At 44.0% G+C, this 11,462-nt stretch overlaps 1 protein-coding gene across 13 annotated transcripts in view; it reads right to left on the reverse strand.

The window, feature by feature from the left end:
* The window catches only part of PCNT (pericentrin), a 100,859-nt gene extending 89,599 nt beyond the window's left edge, over positions 1 to 11,260 (reverse strand). For 11 of the 13 annotated variants that reach the window (XM_075755818.1, XM_075755817.1, XM_075755816.1 and 8 more), the window contains exons 1-4: positions 11,083 to 11,237; positions 4,053 to 4,250; positions 1,997 to 2,047; positions 865 to 1,044 (exon numbers count right to left, since the gene is read on the reverse strand). In XM_075755818.1, the coding sequence (XP_075611933.1) occupies positions 865 to 1,044; positions 1,997 to 2,047; positions 4,053 to 4,250; positions 11,083 to 11,136 (483 nt within the window). In that variant the 5' untranslated portion in view covers positions 11,137 to 11,237. Of the gene's footprint in view, positions 1 to 864; positions 1,045 to 1,996; positions 2,048 to 4,052; positions 4,251 to 11,082 lie in introns of all 13 variants that reach the window. The other 2 variants (XM_075755815.1, XM_075755813.1) reach the window with 1 other exon arrangement.
* Between the last annotated feature and the right edge of the window lie 202 nt (positions 11,261 to 11,462).

Raw genomic sequence — 11,462 nt, forward strand, 5'->3', positions numbered from 1 at the left:
TAAAAACGCTAGAGAAAGGGAATTCAAAATATCTTTTTTTAATATTTTAGGAGAGGGGAAGGTACACGTTAGTTTAATAAAGTTTAACTTCTCCTACTTAATCATTTGTCCATACAAAACAAACAAACAAACAACAAAAAAACCCAACCCAAACCACCACCAAAGAACACCCCAAAACCAGAAAACCACAAGCATTTACAAATATTCAAAAAGTGTGAGTGATCTCTGGGCAAAAAAATCACCCATGGGGGTGGTGGTGTCTGCTGTCCCATGTGAACATTTGAAAAGGAGCCCAGCTGCATCCATGAAGTGGTTTGCTGGCATATCCACAGAAACAATGACATTGTAATAAGTACTTCCTTTTCAATAGTTTGAACAATGCTTCAGAGGGTTTTTTTCAACATTTTTCAGCATAACCTTGATATATAACATCTATAAAGTCAGTATTTATACAATTATAAGCCCCATGCTTTTACACTGAACCCTACCTCTATGTGCGATTAACTATTCTTACCTCAGTGGTCCTTGCAGATTCTCTCTCTAAAGGCCCACTCCTCAATATATTAAGAAAATGTATCAATAAAAACTAGTAGCAAGCGTCCAACTATTTCTTAGCAGAAGAATTTAACTACGCATTTCATAAAAACCGTCTAAAAATAGAAGCATTTCAAATTTAATTTTACTCTCACTCGATTCAAGCAATATGAAGTCCTGGAAAACCTCAGTACTGCTTTTTGCAGCACATGTTAGCAAGGTGAAGTACTTTCAGTAAAAATAATGCTTCTTTTGAGTTTTGCCTCCTAAATGTTTTTAGGATTAATATGAAGTACTATTATCCCCATTATCCAATTCTATGAAACGTACCTGAAGTTGCACTGAGTCACTGTGCTGGGTAAGTTGTTCCTGCAGCTCGTCCATCTGTGCAGTGAGTCTTTCGACGGCTTCTTGTTTTTCCCAAAGTCTGTTCTCTAACTCAGCTATTCTCGCCTGACACATCTTAGCATCAAGCTCACTGTATTCTGCAGCAGAATTTATTGTAACTTCCTTCATAAAAGAAACAAAAGTGTATTTACTCACCAAAACAATATACCATTTCTGTTTTGCGATTACTCTGAATATAAGTTCAGCTTCAAGCTTAAATTCTGAGCAAATTCTAGCTTAAAAGTAATGCAACATTGAGGCTTTGTATTTAATAGAAACATTATACATAAAGTCCTTAATTCTTAAAAATTTCAAATAAAAAACACTTCGTAGATAATATATGATACTTTAAGGCACAAAAGTAAATTAGGGAGAAGAGTCCTGTGATTCTAGAGCACCAAATTCTGGTAAAGTGCCATTTTGACACATGTTGGGATTTAAAATACACTCCAACTCACAGGCTGCAGGGGGAGAGGGGGAATACTACCAAAACTAAACAAAGTTTTTACATCCATATGCGCTGACTGGAGAACAGTCCATCCATAGGAAAAATAATAATGTAACGTTCTTGACTTAAAATTGAATTCAAGTGTAAGCAGTTACTGCAAATAAATATTTAACATACCCTGAGTTTCTATGGCCTTTAACAGCAAAACAAATAAACAAAAAAGTACAAAGAAGTTGCTCCACTCAATCCTGTGATTTCTTAGGACCAATATGGTTACAATTCTCATAGAGGAGACAGTATCTTGTGGTTTATTTTAAATATTTTTTTTGTTTTAATGTATAAAACAATTAAAGAATAAATCTACTTTTCAATTAAAAACATTGTTCAAATTTCTCTGGACAAGGTCCATGATTTCACTAAAACCAATTCTCTTAGCAACCAATATTGCAGCCAGTACATGTACATACAGATAAGTACCCATTTTAGGCTGTAAAATAGCTAAATCGTATCGCTTATGATGTTTGATAACAATGCTCAATAACTAATCATTTTAGTAACCAATTACCATCCTCTTCTTTCACACATACATCACCATCTCTCACGAAAGAGACATTCTTTCACACTTACTTCAGGGGCATGGTCACTCAGTACATCCCAGTTGGACAAGTCAGTGCTCCCCTGGTAAGTAAACAAATAAAACCAAGACTAAATCATGGCCATTTTAAAGAAACATAAGGAGAAGCAGAATTGTTTTGGAAACACCCTGAGCACATGAGCCAGAGAGGGCCATGCTGTGAGACAACATACTAGTGAGAGACTGACTTGAATGTTAAACTCAGCTGGTAATGCATGGTCAAATGAATGAAATAAATGACAAGAAAAACCCCACCAAAATTATTATGAATGTCTACTCAGAAATGCAGGGCTAAGTCTCACCATTGAGATTCAATGTTTTATTTTCTGCTTTTGCACCTTGCAAATATAGTTGAGCACTCTTTAGTCTACTACTAAATATCAGTCAACTATCTGACAGGAGATTATTTAACAAACTAACTTGCTAAAATCATTCAGAAAATGACGAAAGCAGTACTATTTTCTGACGCATATACTTAATATAGCTTGATATTTTAAAGATATTTACCTCTGACTAAGCTCACAACAAGACAAAGATGACTGCAGCACTATTTAGAAAAGGCAGCCCATAACCCTCCCTGCATTTTGAATCTGCACGGAGTAGTTCCCAGTGATTGCTCTCTAGAGGTGCCCTCTCCGTGTAACCTTAAAAGCGATTCCATTTGCTTTACAAACCAGCTATTTTGACAAAAGCTGTTTAGAAGCAATAACTGATTTTTGTTTGTTTTTTAATTTAAGTTCACGTGAACGTAATAAGGACACTGCTATGGTTGAGTGACAAAATACCGTACATTTTTTTCTCTGTGCAGATGGCTTGGCACGTAGCTGCCTCAAAGCCTTTGCAACGCTAACGTTAGGTTCAGGATCTAGGGATGCCCTCACAACAGAAAGCGGGATCATACATGCCAGCAGTATCCTCCATTATTGCAGGTTTGCAAATACACCAGTCTGACGCTATTGTTGGATGTTGTGAAAACACACCAACAGCTGGCGAGATGCTTTTTATGCAGAAGGCATTGCCTCCCCAAAACTCACGAACCTTTGCATAGATAAGATGCCGAAAAGTACCCGGAAACTACTTTCTAAATGAACTCCCAGCCTGAGATAGATATATTTTGTTGTAGCCAGAGTTGCCTTGTAGCTTCTGAGGCTTGGGAAAGCATTAGCCAACCAGTTCAGAAGCAAGTTGGATTCCTACAAAAACAAAATTGTTCAAAACTACGTTTTGCTTCTTTTTATTACGAGACAGAAAGAGAGACAAAGCGTTACGTGATCATCTAATCCACAGCTGATACAAAAATAAAAATCTTGCTTGTGAGCTCAAGCAAGAAAGCAACTGCTTAATTCAGGCAGACCAGTACATCTATTGGCAGATGTCTGGTAATCTCAAGCTGTATCAGAAGCTGTTTCTATGTTTTTCAACACGACCACAGTGCTACCTCTAGAGAGTCATCAGTACAAACACACTGAAATACATCAGGCACAAGCAGAGTCACGTTTTAAACAAATTTGTCAGAGAATGTAAAATCTATGCTGGCTTTATGATGGCTACTAAGAGCATGCTGGAACAAATTATATTTTTTTCAGAAAATATTAAGCACATTTCAGCTAGCAAAGTGATACAAAACCAAACTAATACTGAGCATTATAAGGTGCTGACAGTTTTGCTCATCTACCACGCCTCTCAGTCTAGATTTGCCATTTCCTGGAGTCCCAGCCACATAACCAGAAGTCTGCCCAAAGAGAAGTTCATGACAGTGAAAGGTGAAAGACCTCAACTTAGGAGGCTAACAGCAGACAGCTCCTTGACAATACCAGTCCAGCCCATAAAATGGAGATGTTTTTTTCAGTTATTTACATCACTTTGTAAGAGAGTTAATTATTACAAGTGAAAATACATCACTTCACTTACTTCTCAATGGCAGCTAGTTGACAGTGCCAGAGAGTTAACACCCAATTAAGTAAAACAATACCCTGGAACACTTGTTATCTGCAGATGGAGTGAAGTGAAACACAAGAAATACTAACACAAGAAATACTAAAGATTTACCTCTGTCTCTGTTGTCGTCTCTAGTAGGTTGGTGTCTTCAGCCTTACTCTCTATACCCTTACCAACATCTTGGGCCGCTAATGCATACTCTTCCTTCGGAAGGTCATGCGTGTGGACAGACGAGCCCTTCCTCTTCGACGTCTTTTTCTGCGACTGCGTGATGTCACCTTTTGTTTTTCGTTGTCTGAAGTAAGCAAACTGTGCAGAAAAGATTGGAAGAGGTAGAGGGAGAGGTAAGTGAGAAAAAGGTAGCAGGACCACAAGATTAACACATTCATGGGTGAAGAAGATCCTGTCTTGACAAAATATATACATCTGCAGAAAAACTGCTTTATCTTCCTACTTGCTACACATTCAGAACATACTCGATAACTGTGCAGTTAAGCAAGAAATCTCACACCAGTACTAAAGACTCATTTCAATACAAGAATCAAATTTTACTCAGTGAAACTTTGTGTTCAATGACAATCCAGAATTACAGCAAGACAGATTAGTAAAGGAATGAGTTGTTAATATACTAGAATCACTAGGAAAAAAATCATAATTGAGCAGCCTTTCTGCAAGACCGGCAAAAAACAATAACCCCCTAGAAACGTATCTAAACAGATCTTTGCCAGCGTAAGCTTTAAGACTAAAATTAACGGAAGTGAATCCTCACGCTCCTTCCCTGCCACCCCCTTAAGAGAATACAGCAAAACTTCCTAGCCAGAAAGCAGTACATAAATAGAAAATCAATTAAGGCAGGTCATTTTAATTTCTTCTGTTGAAGAATCAGATGCTCTACTTTATCAGACTATCACAGCTCTCTGAAGCACCAGGGACTTGTGAAGAATGTCACTGACAGAATTTATTACCCAAGTTTCCTTAGCACCTTAAACAGCTTAAAAAGGATTATCGTATTTTCAACTCTAGTATTGTGTTTAGGCAGCATTTCCAAGTAACATCTCCCTTGCAGCATAAATCCAGACCTCCTTCTCATAAGGAAAAAGCCTTCTCCAATGTTACAACCATAGGTTATCAAGTGCACTGTTAATATATCCTTGTGATGAGATAAAATAGACAAATGATGACAGGATGTAAAAACAATTGTCAAGGTCTACCTGCAATATATAAGAAAATCTACTGCTTGACAGCTTGGTACTCCTGTAAAACAGCCACCTTGCAGAAAAATCGTGCCTGTTTCTTTTCATTCAACTTGTGAAATGGATTTAATTCAGCCCTTTCTCCTCACACCCTTGCCATTATAGCAACTTCTACCTGACAGCTCAGCTACTCAACAGATACACGGTTACACACCTGCTCCCCTGAGCAGCCAGTTTAAAAGGTATATTTGCAGAAAGACATCAGTTTCTTACCAGCAGTTAAGACGTTTATGTACAAATAGCTTATTTTTAAGATTACCACTCCGTAGTTTCCATAGTTATTAATACTGAATGCAGATTAAATAAAGATTGCCAGGTGCCTTTCAAAATAAGCAAAATGAACAGACCAGTAGTGAGACACAAATACTACTCTCTGGAATCAGGCGTTAACTCTAGCACTTACTGATAGCAATATATGTCAAAAATAGCTATTGCACTAATTAACCTGATTACATGGGGGAAAGGGAAAGAAGGAAACCTGCAGAAAAATGGAGAATAGAAGAAGCTACTGAAGCAGGAAAAAAGGGAAAACAGGAGTAAAATGATCAGAAAAGATAAGAAAGGAAAGGCAGAGAGAGTGGCCATCACAGAGAGCAGTTAATGATTTCATGAAGGGAGACCAAGTATTTGACACTAAAATACCAGGATGTGCCGTGACTGAACATCTGAATGAGTACGAATTTTTAAACCCACAGTTCAAAGAAAACAAAACATTTTCCCCAGTACAAAACATATGAAATCATAATACATATCATGCAAAAATATCCACCTACTCCAAAATTTTACAGAACTACTGGACTTGTTGGTCCACAAAAGAGTTTGGAGTTAAACAGGCTCCAGATTTATGGAAACACTGGATGGAGAAAAGAGTAGTTAGGGCAGTATCAGGTTTCCAAAGCTTTTCATCAGCTACATGAATTAAAGTGTCATTAGAAGAGTAGCCAGCCATCCAACATGAAGAAGTGTGTGTGAATATGAAGAATGCACAGATTCACCCCCATCCCAGGGAGATCCATCGTGCCCCTTCGGACAGATCCAATTCTCAGTTTGCTCTCTAGCAGCATGTGCAAAGGCGAAAGCTTCGCTTTTAGCCAAGACATTGCATGCCACAGGAACACCACCAGCAGCTCTCCGACCTTTCTGCAGGTACCAATATACTGCAACTTCATTCCACCGGGACCAGTCAGTTAAAAGTGGCAACCGCAAGGCACCGCTGAATGGGTATGCCAGCACGAGCCTACCAGGTCCTGTGCTGCCTGGTCCCCGGGTCATCCCTGTCCCCGATTAACTGCTACCAACGGCATGGACCAGCAGAGAGGAAAACTGAGGCACATGCAGTGCTGTTCAGCTCTCCCCAGCCTACCTCTCACACAATTTACTCCTGGATTACAGCTTTACATGCTTCAGAAATCAGTACGAAAAGAATACCCATAGAAAATGGCACAGAACAGAAAACTGTATCAGCACCAAACAGAAACAAGTTGTTCAAATAAACCTTAGTCCACCTCTTAGATACGGTAAACGTAAGCAAAGAGTGCTCTTAGACAAAACCCAGAAAGATTTTCTAAAGCTTCCTCAAGCTAATGAAGCGGGAAATCTTGCTGGAAAACTCACACTCCTTTTTGAGCTCCTACCACATAAAATGCAGGAACAGCAAGAACTGCTCACGCATGAGGTACGGCACATACAGGTCTGTAACTAGAGCTGACCAACATGCACACTAGCTAACACCAGGTAGAAAAAAATCAAGGAGAAAAAAGCAGCACTTGGGTTTTGTTCTGTTTCTCAATTACTACCTTGGCTATCAGTACTGCATTTATTTAAAACGGAAGTCTGAAATACCTGCGACAGTCAGTACTTAGCTGCCAAATCATGACAATTTCCAATTAATATAAGTCAGAATTATTATTTGGTAATAACTTAAATGCATTTCAATAATGGAGTTTGTATTCCTATATGAAAAAGAATAACACAAGTACTGGTTTAAACAAGAAAGCATTCACATTGCATTCCTTCCCCAAGTGATTATTTAGCAGACTAAAAATCTAAGGATGCCAAAGACAAAAAAATAAAATTTGGTGGGGAAAAGAGGGGGCGGGAAGGCAGAAAACCCCACAGTAGTTCCCACCTCCAGATTCAAGCAGTATCAGACTGCAGTTAGCATGGCTGCATGTGTTGCTACAAGTCAGGTTGCTACAACAGAGGTCTGCAACACACAACCTGCACTCCTGTCCGCTACTGTCCTGAGCACCCTCGCAGCGACACGGTGAGATAATTCAGGAAGCTGATCTGGATGGACACTGAACACTTCTGTATCGGTCTGGAGATGGGATCACCTTAAGCTGCTGCACCACAGGAAGGAAATATCGTACCTGCTCATGGTCATTTTTCCCTTTCAAAACTGCTTTTATATTCATGAGGAGGGCAATGCAAAGAAAACAAAAAAGAAAAGGAAAAGAACAAAAAGGAGGGACATTTCCCTACTAGTCTACTATATAAGAACCTTCAAAAACATGAGCTATCCCAAGGAAGTTGCTGAAGCAAGTTACAGTCCTGCAGCCCACCTACTCAGCAGCAGGACCATATCCTACTATGGGCTTAAGAACACACACAGAACTACACTAAGACCAAAAATGCATTTATTTCAGCAATTAGCCCAATATGCATCTGTTCCATAAGCCAGCTCCACAACTGCAGGTATATAAGATACAAATACATGGCAAGCACACAGCCATACAAGCTAGAAATTGGGTGTGAGCATGCTAAGGTACCTGCAGCTCACGGGTTTGCCTTCCAAAGCCAAACACAGAATCACAGAATCCCAGACTGGTTTGGGTGGGCAGGGACCTCACAGCCCATCCAGTCCCACCCCCTGCCACAGGCAGGGACACCCTCCACTAGCCCAGGTTGCCCAAAGCCCCATCCAACCTGGCCTTCAACACTGCCAGGGAGCCAGGGGCAGCCACAGCTTCGCTGGGCAACCTGTGCCAGGGCCTCAGCACCCTCACAGGGAACGATTTCTGCCTCACATCCCATCTCCATCTCCCCTCCTGCAGATTCAGGCCATTCCCCTTGGCCTGTCACTCCCTGCCCTTGGCACCAGCCCCTCTCCAGCTTTCCTGGAGCCCCTGCAGGGACTGGAAGGGGCTCTAAGGTCTCCCCACAGCCTTCTCTTCTCCAGGCTGAACAACCCCAACTCTCTCAGCCTGTCTCCATAGCAGAGGTGCTCCAGCCCTCCCATCATCTCCATGGCCTCCTCTGGACTCGTTCCAATAGCTCCATGTCCTTACTATCTTTGCGTGTAATAGCCCCAATGGATATTGCTTCCATTCATTTGTCTGGGTGTATTTTGAAAATTGTCTGGTGCCCATGATCTGCTAGCCAAGCAATGGATCTCTGTGACATTTTAACAAGCAGAGGAAGCTCTACTCCATCTCTGCCTTCCTAAACCCTTTCCCTTCCTCTCAGTACATCAGGTATATGATACCGTGCAATAGCAACATTAATGGGCCACTAACAGTTTTTTTAAAATGGTAAGATGAGAAATATTTAGCATATAGTTTAAAAAAAATAATAAATGCTACACTGGCTCTGCACACATAACTTGAAATGTAATGCAAGTCCCTACTTTTTTTTTTTCCAATGTCAAACAACAGCTGTACAACAGGTGGGAACTAATAACTTATTCAAGGCAAGTCTATCAGGTTTTTCGAACTATAAACAGATACTGCACTTAGAGAATGGTTACAAAAGAAATGTTAAAATAAGTCTTGCCACAGCTAATGTAACTTTTCAACCCGAAGAACTCCTGTTCTCCAAGTTTCCTCTCTCGGTATTAATCCAAAAACTAATCATGCAATCGTTCTCCGACAGGCGATTGCGACCACACAGCACGTATCAAGGCTGCGAGGGCAAGCAGATGAGGAGCTGCTGAGCAGGGAGCATGACAACCACAACAGCCTCTGGGTGGTACAGGCCAGGGCCAGAGGATCTGTACTGCCTACCATTAAGCTCTAGCCCCAATCCTGCTCCCCTCCCAGTAACACTCTCTTTAATCGCCTTCTGCACAACACTGGGAAGAGGGAGCTGAAACACAAACACAGAGGACTGCTGAAAAGCTCTGGGGCCGACAGCACAGCTCCACACCACCTCTGACCTCACTAGCCAGATCTCCAGACAGGTCCCCTGCAGAAGGGGCCATGGCCCTTTGCCTGCAGGAGAGTCACTAAGACTGGTATTGGGGTGAGGAGGCTGCAGCCTCATGGAAAGATCTGATCTGTCCAAACCTCCTGATGCCCTGTGCAGCCGCAGCTATCGCCTTCTAGTTGCAATCCCCCACTGCAGTCCGACCAGGATGGTGAGGACAGGGAAAAACAGTAGGTGCAGATTGGCTAGCCTTGTTCTGCAGTAGATTTCCAGAAGGGAAATATGACAATAACAGCTCAAAAACCAGCTGAAAAGCTGAATTAAAAGAACAGTAATCAGGCATTTCTAGCCAGCTTCTTGAACATCATTACCCAAAGCAGAAGTTTGTATCTAACACGGTTAATACACATCAAGTGCTAAGGACGTAGTTGCAGAAAATAGTTATTAAGAGAATGTCACCTTTATACATCAGTCACACCATATGAGCTCTCTAGACAGTCCCACCAAGCTACACCTACCTGAAGGCATGTAACTGCTCAAAGTGTATGAACCATTCGCTAACAGCAGGACTGGAAACAACCCAACCCAGTTCTCCAATAACCCACCTGCAGATGCAAGGGCAAGTGGACTAGTCATTATAGAATCACGGAATGGTTTGGGTCGGAAGGGACCTCACAGCCCATCCAGTCCCACCCCTGCCATGGGCAGGGACACCCTCCACTAGCCCAGGTTGCCCAAAGCCCCATCCAACCTGGCCTTCAACACTGCCAGGGAGCCAGGGGCAGCCACAGCTTCGCTGGGCAACCTGTGCCAGGGCCTCAGCACCCTCACAGGGAACGATTTCTGCCTCACATCTCATCTCCATCTCCCCTCCTGCAGATTCAGGCCATTCCCCTTGGCCTGTCACTCCCTGCCCTTGTCACCAGCCCCTCTCCAGCTTTCCTGGAGCCCCTGCAGGGACTGGAAGGGGCTCTAAGGTCTCCCCGCAGCCTTCTCTTCTCCAGGCTGAACCACCCCAACTCCCTCAGCCTGTCTCCATAGCAGAGGTGCTCCAGCCCTCCCATCATCTCCGTGGCCTCCTCTGGACTCTCTCCAACAGCTCCATGTCCTCCTTGTGCTGGGGACCCCCGAGCTGGAGAGGCAGCACTTGTGGGGGTTGAAGTACTAAAACACACACCACCTACTCTTGGGGATTCTCACGTGGACATACAGTATTTCCACAAACAACTGAGTGGAATCCCAGGTAAAAATGGGAGAACTGGGAGGAAAAAAAAAAAATCCCAAAACAAAACCAGAACCTAGGGGAAGATACACATGTGAATTCAAGCCGCTCCTTGCTCACTGAACAGAACGTTTAAGTACCTCTGTAGTAATTTGGGAAATCTCCCAGGCAACCCGCACTCGGGGACCCCGCTGGGCACGTTTACTTCTAGCAGAGCCTCGCTGCCCAGGTGACACCCCTCACCCGCCTCCTGACACAGCTCCAACCGGCCGCAACGCCCGGACCCCACCGCCGCTTCGAGCGCGGCCCCGGCCCCGCCACTCAACGAAGGAAAACCCGCCGGCGCCCCGCCGCGGGGCTGAGACCCGGGGCGGGCAGAGGCGATGCCATGGGCGGCTCCGGGAGCCAGCGCCCCGCCAGGCCTCACCGCTCGGTACCCGGCCCGGGGCACCGCAGGGCGCCGGGGGCGAGGCTGGGGCAGGCGCGGTCCCCCGCCCGCAAGCCGGGCCCCCTCCCTCACCTTGGCCCTGCCGGCCTCCAATTTTCGGCTCCGCGCCTCCTCCTCCGCGTCCATGTGCCGGGGGAACCGGGGCCCCGGGGGCAGCAGCCGGCCCCGGCCCGCGCCCCTCGCTGCTCCAACTGTCACACCGGAGGGGGACACTGAACTTTCGGTCATGGCCGCCCCAGCGCCTTCTCCCCGCCCACCTAGACTCCACCGCCAATCGCGAGGCGGCAGCAGTAAGAGTTGGCCAATCAGAAGACAGGATCTGGCCCACCCTCCCGGAGAAGGGAGGAAGCTCTCCGAGAATTGGCGAGGATCGCCGTAGCCAGGAGGCTCGCCAGCCAATGCCGAGAGCAGCCGTTAGCCTAGCCCCGCCCACTCTCGCTAACTGACTCCTG

This window comes from Balearica regulorum, chromosome 6, assembly GCF_011004875.1.
Source record: "Balearica regulorum gibbericeps isolate bBalReg1 chromosome 6, bBalReg1.pri, whole genome shotgun sequence".
Taxonomy (NCBI): domain Eukaryota; kingdom Metazoa; phylum Chordata; class Aves; order Gruiformes; family Gruidae; genus Balearica; species Balearica regulorum.